Genomic DNA, 18,662 nt, shown 5'->3' with positions numbered 1-18,662 from the left:
AAGTATTCTGCTGTGTGCATTTCCTGATGTATCAATTATTTCTGTAAGAAAGACATTCCTTTCTTCGGTTGTCACACGAGCACATACAACAGGATCATTGTGGACATTGCTCCACCCATCGAGACTCAGGTTAACAATTTTACCTGCTAGACCTTTTGCCCACTGCTCAATTTCTCTTTCATACACTTTATCCAGCAATTTGCCTTCCAGATCTGCTCTGTTGGGTGGGCTGTATCCTGGTCTTAATGGCTGAACCATGTTAATGAAGTGTGAGTTCTCAGTCATACGGAAAGGAGAATTTTGTTGCATAAACAACCTCGTCAATTTTTTCATCAACTATCTCTTTTTGTAATCTGCTGGTTCTTATCACAAACTTATCTATGGTTGTTTCTGGGTGATGGAGATTTTCTTTTCTTTTTGCTACAGGTGATATACTGTGGCTATGTGACATACACGATGTGACTGAAACACTATCATTGGCAGATAACTCTGAAACTTTTAAAAAAAAAAATTTGTGATCTTGAAGGTGGATAGTCTTCAGAATCCTGTATGTTGAGGATGGATTCTGCCAAACAAAATAATTCAGTGCAGTTATTTAATCATTATTACCATACTGCTCATTTAGCATTACTCAGTGTATTCACTGACACTCAGTACTATAAAGGTGAAATTGTAAAAGGACAATCTCCCTATTTCAGCTATTAATTTTTTTATTACAACTGCATCTAAAATGATAGTACCGTAGAGTTGTTTTTTTTGTTGTTTTTTTTTTTTTGCTCAAACATGACAATTCAAGAATAGTCCAAAAGGAAGACAGGCAGTCCTTAAGAAAGAAGTGTGAAATAAAAAAGTTTACCAACCTGAAGATCCTGCGTGTTCAGACATGTTCCTTTCATCATCTTCAACGCAGCTTCCCCTGAGCAGGAACACTTCTCATGATGTTGTTTCATCCAGGCAACCAGGCCTTACATTTCTTTGTTGCATTGTTTGCATTTTGCATGCATGCCTGTCTTAACCCACAGGTAGAGGAATTTCATTAAAATATTCCCAAACTGGGTCTCTTTTTACAGTCTGCTTCCATTATAGGTTTTCCCTTCTAGTGAGGGAATGGTATGGTAGATCTCAGATCAATGAAGGCTACACTCAGATCTCAAGACTTCTGGAATATGCTGCTCAAACAGCTTCACTTTAGTTTCTACTGCCTGTCCCTCCCATTCCACATTTATCTCCAGACTTCTTCTCCTTGTCCAGATCTGTTCCACCCCAACAATCTTCTATTCATTGAACTTTTTGAAACTTTGCACTTCTAGAGAGAGGTAAGGGATTGACTCTTTGTACACAAATTTGCAGAGGGACAATAGGGTTGAGGTCTGTTATTTCTCACCTCTCTATATATTTATTTTAAAAACATTTTTGCTTTTAACAAGCATGTTATCTCTGGAAACACAAATCCACAGTTTGAGAAATGCAGAACTAAGCATCTCTGACGGTATCTTCTAGACTGAGCACTGAGTCCCATTGCGTAGATAGATTATTTTAGGTTAATCTTGCTATGCAGAAGCCCCTGGAACTCCATAAGATTGGGTCCCTAATCCATGAGCTGTGGGAAATCATTTACAAAACTTTTCTTAAACATTACATGAATTGTCTCATACTATAGAATTTTTATAATCCCTATTCCATGATGAGATATCTTTGAGCTGTAACATATCTTTAATAGGTTTTCCTTCAAAAAGCATTTATCAAAAAAAATCCAATTTAAATTAAAAAAATAGGATTTTTGATTTTTAAAATCTTTTTTTTATCCACCCTGCAATAATCTGGTTTTCTTTAAAACTTTGGCAGCAAACAAGTACTGCTTGACATTGCTTTAATTGAATTTAAATAATTTTATTAAATGGGAGAGGGAGGAATGGCTCAGTGTCTTGAGCACTGGCTTGCTAAACCCAGGGTTGTGAGTTCAATCCTTGAGGGGGGCCATTTGGGGAACTGGGGTAAAAATCTGTCGGGATTGGTCCTGCTTTGAGCAGGGGGTTGGACTAGATGACCTCCTGAAGTCCCTTCCAACCCTGATATTCTGATAGTACACTTAAACCTTCATGTAAATTGTAATAATTTCAATTTTATTTTAAATAAGTTTCTTTTTAAAAAACTTTTTTCACTTTATAAGTGTTTTTTTTTTGTTTGTTTGTTTTATTTAATCCACCCTGCCTTTGGCATATCTCCAAATCTAGTACAGTGACTGCCAGGGCTAAAGGGTTCTTCAAAGATGGGGATTGGCAGTAATTGTAAGGAGGAGGGACCAACTGCACAGTCATGGAGGGTAGAAAAGAGAGCGCCTCTTGTAGGGTTGAGGAGAGAAGCCATGAACCTGCTGAAGGGAGTCTCAAACAGTTTCACAGGCAACCAAAACTGTTAAGTTAACCATATAAGTACACTTATCTGCTACTGAATTGCCCCACACTGCGTGAACTGGGTAGTTGTTTCATTTGCTAGAATATGGATTTTCCTAGCTATAGTGTTAGGTTCCTGAGAAGACTTGGTCGGAGAGATGGTTTGAGGTGACAGTAGTTATGATTTGGACAGTTGCACTATAGGTGAAAAACGAAATCTTCGTGACGTGCGTTGAGAACAAGCTTCCATGTTCAGAAATTATTGGGTGAGGGTCTCTGGTCAGTATTATGCAGGAGGCCAGACTAGATTATCGTAATGGTCCCTTCTGGTCTTAACCTATGAATCTGTACATATCCCTTGGCTTCTATCCCTAGGTTTGATGAGTGACTGTAAATGTGCCTCGTGGGGCTCCATTTAGTTTCAGTTGCTAACTTCCTGATCAAATGTGTTGACTGTATGAGGAGAAAGAGATGGTTTTTGCTAAGTACCTGTTCTGCAAACTAGCCCCAGGAGATGAGTTACGTAATCATTAAATACAAATTAAATGTACATTTTTATGTAATATTGTAATTTAAATTTATGCCAGCCAAGCTCTCCTCATACACCTGTCCAGCTGTAGTGTCTGAAATGGGCTTGTGTAGGTGTAACTAATTGATTCACAAGTATGTTGAAGGGCAGAATTTGGCCTTCCAATTGGATCTGGGCTATCAGTTGCATTGAAAGAGAAGAAACAGCATGCAGTTCACTTGACCACTGCTGGGTTGATTCTGCAGAGCTAACTGGAGTGAAGTAGTCCTTGGTATTTAAAGTCAGTATGTCTGACTTTGGATACCCACAGGGAACAGACCTGTTTAAAGAATGTTTTTAACATTGTCGCTTTTCAGAGTAGAACTGCACCTTTTAAAGAAACATTTCTTTGTTGGTTACATTTCCTTAAATAAAATGTGGCAATGAAAGAGCCTCTAGTACAGAACCCATTCTGCTCCAGGAATGAACACGAAGAGGCTGCTGTGTATGTGGAGGCCATTTGAAGGATTTTCTTGTTTCAGGTTGATGCAGTCTTATAAGTTTGCTAGATTTACTAGCTGCCCAGCCTTTCTATATATGGAAGTGAGTGTTCCTGTAGTTACTTGATGTAAAGCTAAGCTGTCCTTGTTCTGAGTTTTATAGGAGCACACTTACGATATACTTAAGTTTTTATTAGCACTTCATTGTAAAGACATCTTCGGGCATTATAACTTGACTAGAGAAGCTTTGGCTTAGGCACTCTCCTCCTTGGTGTGTGTGTGTGTGTGTGTGTGTGTGTGTGTGTTTTTTTGTTTTGTTTTGTTTTTTTTCTGGTCTGTTGGGCAAACACCCTTTATTTAATTTCTGGTACTCTTCCAATCTGAGCTCAACCCAGCTTGGATTTCAGATTGAATTTTGGCAGTGATTAGTTAGAATATGTTGTATTTGGTATTCAGTGAAAAGAATAACATGGTAGATCATAGAATCATAGAATATCAGGGTTGGAAGGGACCTCAGGAGGTCATCTAGTCCCACCCCCTGCTCAAAGCAGGACGAATCCTCAACTAAATCAGATGTCTCTGTTTAAAGTCCATTTCTGCCTATGGTAATAACTTGTTCCAGAGAATGTCCTTAACATTTTTAGTACAAGCTTATATAGTTATTTACACGGTAACCCAGATTCTACATCAAGGTATTAAACACCACCTAGATGTGAAGAGCTTTATCATAAAACCAAAAATTACATGTAAAGAATGTTCTGGTTCATTAAAGCACTAAGCACAGCATGGCATACCTCAGCCAGAGATCAGGGCCCTCCCGGGGTTGAGGGCAAAGGTGGCTGTAAGTTACCTTTGTGCCCTCTGGATTCTGGGCTGTTCTAAGGGCTGAAATGGCCTCTGGCATACGTTAGAGCAGTGTGTCCTGTGGTACAGCCCAGAATGTCCATAGTACTTGTACTAAATCTTCCCCCAGCTTTGTCCTGAGCATGTCCCCTTGGATGGTGATTGCATGGATGCAGTCTGCCCCATGTATTGGCTGGAGCAAGTTGCTCCCCAGCCAACTTCCATGCAAAGCTCTAACACTTGGCTCCCATGACTCCCACCTCAGCCCTCTCACTCTCGTTGCCTATCTCTGTCCCAAACTCCAGACACCACATATGTGGGATTTTTTTTGTTTTAAAGTCCACTACAATGTAACAAAGATTAATTCCCCGGAGCTGGTCAGCCCAACACTTGCACAGAAGGCAAGCAGCTGTGAGCCCTTCTGTATCATTTCCCCATTTGGATGGAGTCTATACCAAATTTCTCCCGAGATTCAGGCTTCCTTCGCTCTCCCTGCTCTGAGAATGCACTGGGGAGAGAAAGGGAAGCCCAGATTATGGCTACAGTCCTCTGCTTTGGCTGATGGAGTCCTGTCCTCAGCCTGGAGTGGTGGGAGGAGTGAAGATCATATCCAGTACTTTGTGAGGAAACCCACTTACCAGGGCCCTTTGAAATCTGCAGTAGGCTGAGTGGGACCAGGAAACAGAATTGCTGGTTCCTGCCCTTTGGGCAGCTGCTCCTTTTAAGAGGATGGAAAGGAAGAAGCAGCAGTGGCATAGGCATTGTTGCTACTTTCTAAGGTGGAGAAGAGGAGCTGTAGAGCAGAGCAACACAGGAGCCTCCTGACAAAGAATATAGGCCATACTTGCAGGTTAGGGGATTCCTATCCCGAGAAACAGGGACTCTGACAAAGACTTGAGGGACATGGTGGATAATTATTTGAACATGAGGTCCGAGTGTGATCTTGTGGCCCTCCGGGCTAGTGTGATCTTTGAATACACAAGCAGGGGAATCTCAAGTGGGTCTAAAGAGATTATATTGCTTCTACTCATTTGAGTTTTGGTTTGACCACTGTTGGAATATGGTATCCTGTTCTGGTGTCCACAACTGAGGAAGGATGTTGATAAATTGAAGAGGTTCAGAGAAGACCCATGAGAAAGATTAAATGAATGGAAAAGTTTTGTCTTGTAGTGATAGCTTGAGTTCCTTCAGGTTAACAAAGAGATGGTTAAGGGGCAACTTGATCAGTTTTTATGTACTGACATGGGGAACAAATATTTGGCTCTTAAGTCCAGCAAACAAAGATAACAAAATCCAAAGGGTGGAAGTTAAAGGTAGAGAAATCCAGACTGGAAATAAGGCATGCATTTTTATACTGAAGATAATTAATCACTGGAACAGTTTACCAAGTGTTGAGAGAATCTGTCACTGACCATTTTTAAGTCGAGGTCGGATGTTTTTCAGTTGTAGTTCAAACAGGAATCCTTTCTGGGCAGTTCTCTGGCCTGTGCTGTACACAAGATCGGACTAGATGATCAGAATGGTACCTTCTGACCTCACAGATTGACTATTGGAACTGTGTGCAAATCCTCTGAGCCAGAAGCAAGCCTGTGGGTGGAGGGGTCAGAGCTCTCTGGAGAGAAGAAATGTGAGACAGAAAACATGGGGTGGGGCAGAACAAAAGACGGTGGTGGTGGAGGGGAGAGGGGAAACAGGAAAAGCTATAAAGGGATGGAGGAAAGGAGAAGGCACACACAAGGCACAAAACTCTCCAGTGAGGAAGCCAGGAGGGAAAAATTAGCTTTGACAAATTTCAGGGAACAGTTATGTTATGTTAAAGTTTATCACATAGAAAGCTGATGCTGCATTTAAACACAGTGCAGAATTGTTTTCCTCTGCAGGTAGGTGAGTAGTTGGGGCCTGGGAGAAAGCAGCATAATCCAACTCCTTGCTGTAGATCCAGTGCTTCTAGAAAGAGGGTATTGTCAGTATCTTACAGTTGTGGGGGGAAAGACGATATATGACATACCCTAGGTCCCACATGCAGCAGAAAACAGAACCCAGTGCTCCTGACTTTGTCCTGTCCTCTGAGCATGGGACCATCTTCCTTCTCTCTGAAAGATCCAGTTAAACAGCACTTCTGCCCACAGAATTAAGAGTGAGAAGGAGCACCAGCGTCGTGCAGAGGAGCAGAGGATCCAGGAGAGAGCCTACCAGCAAGACACCTGTTCTGGGGAGAAGGCATGTGAAGTACTGGCTCAACTCAGACTGGAGGAGAGAAGAGTGAGGAACAGTAAGGAAAAGCAACAGAGAAATAAGGAATATGTGAGGTGAGCTGGTGAATGATTGAGGGCTCCTTCATCTTGTTCTCAAAATCCTGGCTTTGCCAGTGGGATTAATGAAGGCAATGGTATTATCCTGTCACAGGGAAACTGTTTTATTTTTGCAGATACATGGAAGCTTTAAGAGCTCAGATGAGGGAGAAGATAAAACTGTATAACATTGACTTGCCTCCATTGTGCTGCTGTGGGTCTGATTTCTGGGACTCTCATCCTGACACCTGTGCCAACAACTGCATGTTCTACAAAAACCACAAAGGTTTGAGCTCTTGCTTCCTAGTAAGGAATCAGTGTAGACCCAGAACTGAGATCAGATGTAGGAGTCCTGCCATACAGGCAAATGTTAAGCCTGGCTAGGAGTTCCCATAGTTTTGTAGCATCATTTCCATTAACTTCCTCTACTGTGAGCTCTGTACTTATGTAAGTGTGCACACATCCCCCATGCACACTCCCAGGGAAATATAGACTACTTGGGTAGTATTTCATTTTCATTTGACAGCCTCGGTGGTCTGTTAAACTAGATTTTCTTGTGGCACAGATATTTTGTAACTCTTTTTATACAGCTGTTAAAGCTAAGCACCAGCTGCTGCTCTCACTAATGCAAAGCCAAGGGGGAGTCCAAATCCAGGAACTAGAAAAGCCTGGGCATTCTGCAGACACCTGGCACCCCCCTTTTGCAACCCTTGCTTTGGAGAAACTGCAGCTGTCCCACCAAGGGCTGGGCTGGCAACTTTCCAGGGATGCACGTGTTTGTTTGAATGAATAATGAAATTATATTTGAAAGAACTGATGGGGACACATGTTATGGGGAAAAGTACCGCAAAGCAAACATGTAAACGGGACAGAAAATGCCTGGCTCTTGGAAAATCTGCTCTCCACTTTGATGCCAAGGTCTTTATCGGAAGGTGGATGGGAGGGAGATGTTATCAATCACCTGTAACAAAGCAGTCTTGTGCTTTAAATTATCCTGCAGAACAATTAGGGTATTTGGTTGAACAGACATTTGGGGCAATCCTCATAAACTACTTTCAAAAATACAAAGTCATGAGACAAATGGGAAATGCAACAGTTTGTAGAAAAAATCAATAAATACAGAAGCCTAAAGTCAGTAATGGCACATGTGGGTGCTGCTATTGCTATTTTACAGTGCCCAGACCAGGGATTTTAAAGGTTGATGGGTAATTATTAGGCTTATTGGTTAACCAACACTAACTGTTAAGCCTGATGGCCCTGTGTTGACAGGAGGGACCCCAGCTGTGCTGGCCACAGCAGGCTGGTGGGGCCCCAGCACTACCTCAGTTAACCAGTTGTAGTTCTAACAGTTTAACCGCTTAACTTTTTTAACCAATATTTGCATGCCCAGCCCAGACACAGAGTCATAGATTATTAGGGTTGGAATGGACCTCAGGAGATCATCTAGTCCAACCCCCTGCTGAAAGCAGGACCAATCCCCAAATGCTCCTCTCAAGGATTGAACTCACAACCCTGGGTTTAGCAGGCCAATGCTCAAACCACTGAGCTATCCTTCCCTGCCCCATAGATGTTGTAGAATGCCAGCTAGTTAAAAATCAGCTTCTCCAGCACTTACCTTCTGGCTCCTAGGTTCAAGGTTCTTTATTTGCCCTGTACCCACTAATACATCTCAGACACATGCAATGTTGAGATGCTGCTTGTGGCCTACAGAAAGTGCCCTGAACATCTGAGCTGGCTGGTGAGTGAGGAATTGCTGTTCAAACTCTTTACACTTTAAATGCTTGTGTGCAGAATACATGCAAGACTCTCTTATGGAGTTGGGATTTTTCATGTCTAGTCTCCTCCCATTTGGTGCCCAATCCTGCCCTTGCTCGTCTTGTGTGTCTCAGCTTCCCATGTCGTAATCTGCTAAGCAGCTACGCTGCCCCCACAGCCATGCAGAAGCTTATCTTCTTGCTCAGTTATGCAGCAAGAAGAGCACGTGATTGCTCGATACCCGTAGATCCTATGAATTTCCACCCTTCAGAGATGAGGCCCTTGGGAAAATGTCCCTCTCTATCTTTGTCAAGAGGCCCAACTGCATTTTTTGTTTAATTCCCAAGTTAGCAAATGACTCCAGAAGTAAGCCCCAGGACTCTGTGGGAAAGCTGGCTCAGGCTACAGTCACTTAGCACTTTCTGATTTTTCAGCTTATGCTCGAGCGTTGCAGTCGGTCATCTCATCATGTGACATTTCGGATGGGAATTCAACCACACGACTTGCAATCCATAACTTAGCTTCAATACGTGCACCTTCTGTGAAGAATCCATGAAAAGTCGGCCTGGAATCAGCTTTTACGAATGTTCAGCAGACAGCTGGCGCGTGCACAGGAGAGACAATTGTTCCCCGGAGCAGTTTTCTGTCCCAGAGCATTCACTCTCTTCTTCATTTGTTAGCCCTTATCCAGAGAGACACTAGATTTGTTTTGACTAATACTCACATTCAGGGTTAAATTGTACCTCTAACTCCTTTCATCATGTGTGATCCATATACACTATGGAAGGTGAGTACTTCAAAGGCCCAGAATTAGCCCTGCTGCTGCCACTGATCAGTAACGCAGGGATCTAATGTAAAGAGATACCATGGGATGGTTATAATGGATGAGGGATTTTTGTTTGAAGCATAAATCCAAATTTCTGTCTATTCGGCTGATGAATAAACCCTTCCAAGTTCAAAGCATCTGTGCAGAATTCTTCTGTGGCTGTAGCTGTGCATGCTTTCATGTTGTACGAGTCTCTAAACTGGGGAGGGAGTGGGGGATAGCCTGGCTACGGTTGGGTTCCCCTCCCTCCCTGCTCCACCATCTCAACAATCCGTGGTCTGTTAGTACGTCTGCCCAGAAAGATTTTTTGCAGTTTTAGTTTATAAAACGAACTGTTCAGAAAAGAGATGCAAATCTGCAACATCTTCAGCTTTTGCCCCATGAGGAAAAAAACTATAAAGCTTCTCCAGTTGAAGTCCAAAGAGAAGGGGGCGGTGAGATGTTTGTTGAAACAAAACACCCAGTTCTCTTGTGTTGTCAATCCCATAGTCTCCTCTCTGCAGGGTCCAGAGCACTGAGGGTTTTTCTCTTATTAGATCCTGGCAATAAAGAGGTCCCAGGCTGCATATCCACGTGTATACTGTGCAATCTCATTCTGCTGTCTGCAAATGGCTCCATCAAGTAGCAGAATATTCTTATACTCAACCCTACATGTTGGGAAGAGGAGACACTGGTGCATCCTCTCCTTGGATTTAGTCCATTTATAAAGCGGGGGCAGAAACCCTCCTCTTCCCGTAGGAATATGTTGCAGTCTTGTAGTGTTTGCTTGAAAGATGCCCTACTTCCAGGGAAGGTTAGAGGGTGTCGTTTGACTCTCTCACTAGGGCACTTTAGAGAGGCCACAGGCTTGGTTGGGAGAGAGGAATCTGGGTGGTGGGCAATTTGAGCTGGGCTGTTCTGTGGTGTGTAAAGAGAACCAGCAACAGGGTGAGTTTGGATTCCACATGCTGTGGATGCTGTCCTACATGCTGGTGAGGAGTGGTGCAGAGTGGACTTCCTAGGAGGAATTCTGTTTTGAGGGAGCCAAAATTCCCTCTGGGGAGTGGTCCCTCTGCCACTGGGGAGAAGCCGTCACACACCTCCTCCCCCCTTTCCTTCTGAGTGGTTAGTAGCTGCCCTAGGAGGGAGTAGGGGCTGATCTCCCCAAAAGAATTTGACCAGCTCCTTTGAAGAGGCACAAGGACTGTGTCTCTGTCTGTGTCCTCTAGTTCACTCCCTACCTCCACATATTAAATGCCCCGTGGGCACTCTGTCACATACCAGCACTCTGCTGTCTATAATTTCCTGCTTGTTCCATTGGCTAGCTAATCACTCACTCATAAAACATGTCAAGTAAGTCTCTCTTTCTCTCATATGATGTAAAGAAACCTGCATCAATTTCCAATTTTGCTTTGAGGCCTCACCCTATTCCCCATTGATGGACTGGCTAATCCCCAATTAGCTCTTCACATGGCTGCCAAGCACTCAGTAGCTTCTCCTGTGTCACCTGGCTGGAGAGGAGCGGGTTTAGCGAGCAGCTTGTTGTGAGCGGCCTGTCTCTTCCACAGATTGATGTACTGAATCTTAACATGCTTCCATCTACTTGAAATGTAGGTCAGTATCATTCTCCCTCATCTTCAAATGACTAAACTAAGGCACAGAGAGTCACGGGCAGAGCTGGGAAAAGAACCCAACTCTCCTTCGTCGTGAGCCTGTATATTAGCCACAAGTCTGTCCTTCCCTGTTCGTTCCTGGATTGTATTGTTTTCCTTCTCTTGGTTCCAGTCTCTCTCCTGTCTTTTCTTCTTGTCTTTCTCCCTGCCTTTCTCTGCAATAGTCTAGTCTCCTCCCACAGGTTCTTTTTCCTAAATCTCTCTGCTCCTGTCTCCGCACCGTGGCTGCCTCCTACATGCGGAACGTGTTACTGCTCAGGGCCCAGGGGCAGCAGTAGTGAAATGGGAGCAGAGGTAAAGGGGGAAAAGCATTGGTTGCCTGCTCAGAAGCCCTGGGAGTTGCTTTTAGTAGCCAAGAGGAGGTGCTGCAGGCAAAACAATGCACAGTACCTGTAGCCATGCCTAGGAGTGACAGCAGGGATGAATGTGATTATTGCTGCCGCTGAGTGACGCTTAGCGGGTTTGTGTTTGGCTGGGCTGCATGAAACTGAAAGCTTATCAGGAAAAGAAATGGCTACACAGCACTGCAAATAAGACTAAGGTACAGTCTTCTGCTCTAGGAGGGAAAAATCATGAGAAACATAGCCAGTTCCATCAGAAGAAAACTTTTCTATGAGGGGGCAACATGTGCATATGTCTCTCTCCACCCTTTAACCTCCCCCACCTGCTACCATCACATGGAAGAGCAAGAGATCTGATCCCTTCACCCCATGGATCTTGAGCAATCTCCTGGATGCTCAAAGTCATATATGTAGAAGCCCCGTGTCTCTACTTCAGCTCCTGTTCTTGTCAGAAAAGTTCCATTATAGTCAAGGGGTCCTCAGCTAGAAGGTATGCAGGGAATATGTACAGAGGGAGGTGGGGGGACTTCCTACCTATGGAAGGGCCTATACTGGCAAATTAATAGCCTCCTACAGCAGACTTATCACTGGATGATGGGCGAGGGACAAGGAGTGCTGCAGAGTCAATGATTTCAGAGCTCACCAGCTCAGATCAGCTAATCCCGATGGAGTAACAAGATCTAGGAAAGCAGCAAAGAATCCTGTGGCACCTTATAGACTAACAGACATTTTGGAGCATGAGCTTTCGTGGGTGAATACCCACTTCCTCAGATGCATCTAGGAAACTGACGGACCTGAGGAGCGTCCAAACTCCTGTGGCCTTGTTTGGAATATGAGTCCTAAACACACTTAAGGCCCTCACATTCTTTAAAACCATAATCTATATTTGCTACATTAGATTCTAGCACGTGGTTTCAGTTTCTAGGTGCTGTAGACAAAACGAAGGATCTACATCCTACTTAAGAAGGCAAAAGCTCTCCACGTGTCCTTCAGCTGCCTGCTCCCCTGAGTTATTTATACCCCCTTCTGCCAGCTACCAGAGGCATCTCTCTCTTCTAGATGTTCTGTATGTCTGCCCAGGTTGAGCTTGCTTGTCGCTGCACTGTTGACATACCCACCAGGACCTTTGGCCAGAATCACTTTTAAAGCAGAATTGCACTTGACGTTCTGGTTTATCTTGTGGAAATCAAATAATGAAGTATTGTCATTAAAATTCATTAAAGCAATAATAAACCTGACGACTAAATATCAGGCAGACGTTAAAAGTGGTTATCACAGCTGCTGAGCTGGAGTTTCCAGATGTTAATCTCCAATGATCACAAGCATTCTGGATTGTAACCTCTCGCCAAGGCCGATAGATTGGCGCTGTGCTTTCCTCTAGCAAACGGGAGCAGCTAAGGGGAGTTGTGCGAGGGAGTTCTCCAGGTGGAGGAGTGACTACCTGACACCTGGGGTGAGTTTGTCGCCTGTTTGTGTGTTTGCTGCTTGACTGAAGTTTACAGTGTGGTCTGTTTGTGTGTGGGAGGGGGCCATGTGTTGAGCCTAGCGGCCTGCTAGATACAGCTGAGAGCTTCTTAACAAGGCTTTGAACCCTAATCCCTTGAGCACCTGTTAGCCCTTCACCACGGGGTGGGGCTACTCAGGGAGAACTGGGGGTTAAAAAGCCCACTCCTAAGAAACCAAAAGAGCTAGCGAACAGGAGCAACTAATAGGAGTTTTGCGAGGGAGTGTGGGAACCCAATACACCTGATTAACCTGCTCTTAAACTTAGGCCAAGAAATATCTCTCCCCACCCCCTAGCAATAAAAAACCCAGCAAAGAAGCTACAGGAGTAAAAAGCATGCAGGCAGAGTCCAGCAGCAGAGTGGGGGCTATCCAGTTTATTGCACGGAGTGCAGCATGTACCATTATCTACCTTGTGGACAGGTGCCGTGTGCATTCAGTGCAAGCAGCTCATGGCCGTCAGAGACTGAGCACAGGCTCTTGAGACCAGAGTGGCTGAACTGGAGGAGCTAATGGAGACAGAAAGATGTGTAGACGAGATTTTTATTTATTTATTTTGGTCCCACGCCTGAGGTGCTGCTGAGGAAGGTGAAAGTCTCAGGGAAGGAGAACATGAAAGTGGAGCAGAGGGAAACAATTCCATAGTTGGGACCCTCCTTCCAGATGTCATGGTGTCCTCTCGGGGGAGTTTCTCTACATCAGGGGTAGCTGATTTTCAGTGGCACTCGCACTGCCTGGGTCCAGGGGGCTCTGCATTTCAATTTAATTTTAAATTTTAAAACTTCTTAAACATTTTAAAACCCTTATTTACTTTAAATATATAACTAAACTATTGTTGTATGTATAGACTTACAGAAAGAGATCTTCTAAAAATGTTAAAATGTATTACTGGCATGCGAAACCTTAAATCAGAGTGAATAAACGAAGACTCGGCACACCACTTCTGAAAGGTTGCCGACCCTGCTCTACAGCTTAGTAAAGAGAAGAGGATAGAATGGTAGGACTGGAGAGGTCCTCAAAAGGTCATCTAATCCTGTCCTCTGCACCAGTGATGAACATTCCACAACCTCCCTAGGCAGAAATTGATAAAGTATAGGTAGGAACTGGAGAGGCAGTCCAATGAAAGAGTCCAATTCATTTATATCACATAACAGATAGCTAAAATGTGTCAAATTTTATAGGTGCTTGTATACAAATGCCAGAAGTCTAAATTGTAAGATGGGTGAACTTGAGTGCCTGGAATTAATGAGGATATTGATATAATAGGCATCACAGAAACCTGGTGGAGTGATATAATCAATGGGACATGGTAATACCAAGGTACAAAATATATCGGAATGACAGTATAGGTTGTGCTGGGGCAGTTAGGGTGTGCACTATATGTGAAAGAAAGCATAGAGTCAAATATTGGTAAAAATCTTAAATAAATCAAACGGTATGATAGAATGTCTGTGGATAGAAATTCCATCCTTGAATAATAAGAGTTGAGCAGTAGGAATATACTACCAACCACCCGACCAGGATGGTGACAAGTGATTGTGCAATGCTCTGGGATATCAGAGAGGCTACAAAAAATAGGAAAACTCAGTAATATTGGGGGATTTCAAATATCCCCATGTTGACATGGTACATGTCAGGATGGGATGCAGAGATAAAGTTTATAGACACCACCAATGACTGTTTTTTGGAGCAGCTAGGCCTGGAACCCACAAAGGAAGAGGCAATTCTTGATTTAGTCCTAAATGGAACACAGGATCTGGTCCAACAGATGAATATATAGCTGAGCACTCTGTAATAACGATTATAATGTAATGCAATTTAACACCCTTGTGGGGAGGAAAATCCCAAAGAAGCCCACCACAGCAGCATTTAACTTCAGAAAGGGGGAACTACAGAAAAAAGAGGAAGCCAGTTAAACAGAAATAAAAAGGTACAGTCATAAAGGTGAAATAGCTGCAAGCTGTTTGGAAGCTTTTTTTTAAAATACCATAACAGAGACTCAAATTAAGTATATACCCCAAATCAAAAAAGCATAGAAGATTATAAAGATGCCACCGTGGCTAAACAACAAAGTAAAAGAAGCAGAGAGGCAAAAAAAAGGCATCCTTTAAAATTGGAAGTCAAATCCTAGTGAGGAAAATAGAAAGGAGCATAATCTCTGGCAAGTCAAGTGTAAAAATACAATTAGGCAGGCCGAAAAAGAATTTGAAGAGCAACTAGTCAAAGACTCAAAAACTAACAACAAAAAAATTAAGTAGATTGTTGGGCAGTCTTCCTGCTTCAGATCAGTAGCACCACTGGATGACTTAAGTGCTAAAAGAACAGGAGTACTTGTGGCACCTCAGAGACTAACAAATTTATTTGAGCATAAGCTTTTGTGGGCTACAGCCCACTTCAGCGGATGCATAGAATGGAACATATAGTGAGGAGATATGTATACAATACAGAGAACATGAAAAGGTGGGAGTTCCCCTACCAACTCTAAGAGGCTAATTAATTAAAATGAGCTGTTGTCAGCAGGAGAAAAAAAAATTTTGTTGTGATCAAGATAGCCCATTTAAGACAGTTTGACAAGAAGGTGTGAGGATACTTAACATGAGGAAATAGATTCAATGTGTGTAATGGCTCAGCCATTCTCAGTCTTTATTTAAGCCCAAGTTGATAGTATCTAGTTTGCATATTAATTCAAGTTCAGTGGTTTCTCCTAGGAGTCTGTTTTTGAAGCTTTTCTGTTGCAAAATTGCCACCTTTAAATCTGTTACTAAGTGGCCAGAGAGCTTGAAGTGTTCTCCTACTGGTTTTTTAATGTTATGATTCCTGATGTCCAATTTGTGTCCATTTATTCTTTTGCATAGAGACTGTCTGGTATGGCCAATGTACATGGCAGAGTGGCATTGCTGGCGCATGATGGCATATCACATTGGTAGATATGCGCTGTGAACGAGCCCCTGATGGCATGGCTGATGTGATTAGGTTCTATGATGGTGTCACTTGAATAGATATGTGGGCAGTTGGCATCAGACTTTGTTGCAAGGATAGGTTCCTGGGTTAGTGGGTTTTGTTCTGTGGTGTGTGGTTGCTGGTGAGTATTTGCTTAAGGTTGGGGAGCTGTCTGTAAGCAAGGACAGGTCTGTCTCCCAAGATCTGTGAGAGTCAGGGATCATCTTTCAGGATAGGTTGTAGATCATTGATGATGTGCTGGAGAGGTTTTAGTTGGAGCCTGAAGGTGACAGCCAGGGCTGGTGCAACCATTTAGGCGGACTAGGCGGTTGCCTAGGGCGCCGAGATTTGGGGGTGTCAAAAAGCGCCCCCCAATTTTTTTTAAATGGTTGAGCAGGTGCTGCTGCTGGGACAGAGAGGGAGTCTGAGCTCCCGGCAGCAGCCGGCAGCCCAGGGGGTCCCCCGGGTCAGGGTGCCATCACGTCAGCTGGCAGCCCAGGGGGTCCCCCGGGTCAGGGCGCCATTGCTGGCAGCCCAGGGCTTCCTCTGGGTCAGCGTGCTGCCGCGGCAGCTGGCAGCCCAGGGGGTCCCTCTGGTCAGCGTGCTGTTGCCGGCAGCCCAGGGCTTCCTCTGGGTCAGGGTGCCGCCGCAGCAGCCAGCAGCCCAGGGTGTTCCCCGGGTCAGGGCGCCGCCGCGGCAGCTGGCAGCCCAGGGGTCCTCCCGGTCAGGGAGCCGCTGTGGCAGCCAGCAGCCCAGGGCTTCCTCTGGGTCAACGCGCCAGCAGGGCCGCCCAGAGAGGGGGAAAGAGGGGCAATTTGCCCCAGGCCTCGCAGGGGCCCCCACGAGAGTTTTTCGAGGCCCTGGAGCGGGGTCCTTCACTCGCTCCGGGAGCCCCGGAAAACTCTCGTGGGGCCCGGGCTCCTGGAGCTTCCGCTCCGGGGCAGAAGGATCCCCCGCCGGTGAATTACCGCCGAAGCGGGATCCGCTGCCGACATGCAGCCCGGTCTTTGGCCGTAATTCGGCGGCGGGGGGGCCCTTCCGCTCTGGGACCAGTCACCGAAGTGTTCTGGAGACCTGTGCCGGGGGCCCTCCGCCACAGAATTACCGCTGAAGACCCGGCTGCACTTCAGCAGCTGGTCCCGCTTCGCTGGCAATTTGGCGGTGGGGGGGGCCACACGGCGGGTCTCCAGGGCACTTCAGCGGCAGGTCCCGGAGCGGAAGGGCTCCCCGCCGCCGAATTACCGCCAAAGCGGGGACCCCCTGCCGCCGAAGACCCCAGGCCCCCGGAATCCTCTGGGCTGCCCTGGCGTGCCACTGGCAACCCAGGGAGGTCCCCTGGGTCAGCACGCCGCTGCCGGCAGCCACCAGCCCAGGGGTTCCACTGCGCAGTCCTGCTTGGAGAGGATGCGGAGCAGAGGTGAGCTGGGATGGGGAGGTACCGCAGGGCTCCTCAGGCCAGGGGGTGGGAAGCTGCCACAGGGGTGGGTGGCACACTTCAGGGTGGGGGGCTGCTGCAGGGCTGGGGGGGGCGCAAGGTGGAAGTTTTGCCTAGGGCGCGAAACTTCCTTGCACCGGCCCTGGTGACAGCTAGTGGTGTTCTGTTATTTTCTTTGTTGGGTCTGTCTTGTAGTAGGTGACTTTTGGGTTCTCTTCTGGCTCTGTCAATCTGTTTTGTTTTGTTTTTTTTCACTTCAGCAGGTGGGTATTGCACTTTTAAGAATGTTTGATAGAGATCTTGTAGGTGTTTGTTTCTGTCTGAGGGATTGGAGCAAATGTGGTTGTATCTTAGAGCTTGGCTGTAGGCAGTGGATCATGTGGTGTGTCCTGGATGGAAACTAGAGGAATGTAGGTAAGTATAGCAGTCAGTAGGTTTCCGGTATAGGGTGGGGGTTATGCGACGATCACTTATTAGCACAGTAGTATCAAGGAAATGGACTGCTTGTGTGGATTGGTGTAGGCTGAGGTTGATGGTGGGATGGAAATTGTTGAAATCATGGTAGAATTCCTCAAGGGCTTCTTTTCCATGGGTCCAGATGATGATGTCATCAATGTAGCGCAAGTAGAATAGGGGCATAAGGGGACAAGAGCTAAGGAAGCGTTGTTCTAAGTCAGCCATAAAAATGTTGGGAGCACTCAAGGGAAACAAGGCCATTGCAGAGAAGTTACATGAATATTTTGCCTTGGTCTTCACGGCAGAGGATGTGAAGGAGGTTCCCACGTGAGCCATGTGAGAATCATAGAATATCAGAGTTGGAACAGACCTCAGGAGGTCATCTAGTCCAACTCCCTGCTCAAAGCAGGACCAATCCCCAACTAAATCATCCCAGCCAGGGCTTTGTCAAGCCTGACCTTAAAAACCTCTAAGGAAGAAGATTCTGCCATCTCCCTAGGTAACCCATTCCAATGCTTCACCACCCTCGTAGTGAAAAAGTTTTTATCCTAATAGCCAACCTAAACCTCCCCTACTGCAACTTGAGACCCTTACTCCTCGTTCTGTCTATGACAGGGTGGATCGCAGAAACCCCCCTGGGAGCTGCCAACTGATGTGCCAAGACTACCTCTTTTCCTATTTTCCCTGTCAGCTGTATTCCCTCCAGCACCATGTCTTGCTGAGCCAGCCACTCCCGTCTGCTCCAACAAAGACCCAGGGTCTGAATTACTTGCCCCAAAGCTGCAGATTTACCTGAAAACAGCTCACAGAAGTGTGCTTGTCTTTAGCACTCAGAGGCCCCAACTACCAATGGGGTCTAAACCCAAATAAATCTGTTTTACCCTGTATAAAGCTTATGCAGGGTAAACTCATAAATTGTTCGCCCTCTATAATACTGATAGAGAGAAATGCACAGTTGTTTGCTTCCCCAGGTATTAATACATACTCTGAGTTGATTAATAAGTAAAAAGTGATTTTATTAAATACAGAAAGTAGGATTTAAGTGGTTCCAAGTAGTAACAGACAGAACAAAGTAAGTAACCAAGCAAAATAAAATAAAATGTGCAAATCTATGTCTAATCAAACTGAATATAGATAATCTCACCCTCAGAGATGGTTCAGTAAGTTTTTTTTTATTTTTTTTTTACTCAGACTTGACACCTTCCAGGCCTGGGCGCAA

The 18,662-nt window shown here is 45.1% G+C and overlaps 1 protein-coding gene across 4 annotated transcripts in view; it reads left to right on the top strand.

Annotated features, from left to right (window-relative positions):
* Positions 1–9,253, top strand: part of CCDC15 (coiled-coil domain containing 15) — a 35,461-nt gene extending 26,208 nt beyond the window's left edge. For all 4 annotated transcript variants that reach the window (XM_030538326.1, XM_030538328.1, XM_030538327.1 and 1 more), the window contains exons 9-11: positions 6,374–6,553; positions 6,673–6,821; positions 8,725–9,253. In XM_030538326.1, coding sequence (XP_030394186.1) covers positions 6,374–6,553; positions 6,673–6,821; positions 8,725–8,846 — 451 coding nt within the window. In that variant the 3' untranslated portion in view covers positions 8,847–9,253. The remainder of the gene's footprint in view (positions 1–6,373; positions 6,554–6,672; positions 6,822–8,724) is intronic.
* Positions 9,254–18,662: the final 9,409 nt, after the last annotated feature.

The sequence above is a fragment of the Gopherus evgoodei genome, chromosome 19 (genome assembly GCF_007399415.2).
Source record: "Gopherus evgoodei ecotype Sinaloan lineage chromosome 19, rGopEvg1_v1.p, whole genome shotgun sequence".
NCBI lineage: Eukaryota > Metazoa > Chordata > Testudines > Testudinidae > Gopherus > Gopherus evgoodei.
Note: the sequence above shows the minus strand (reverse complement) of the source record. Positions and strands in the feature narration are given on the sequence as shown.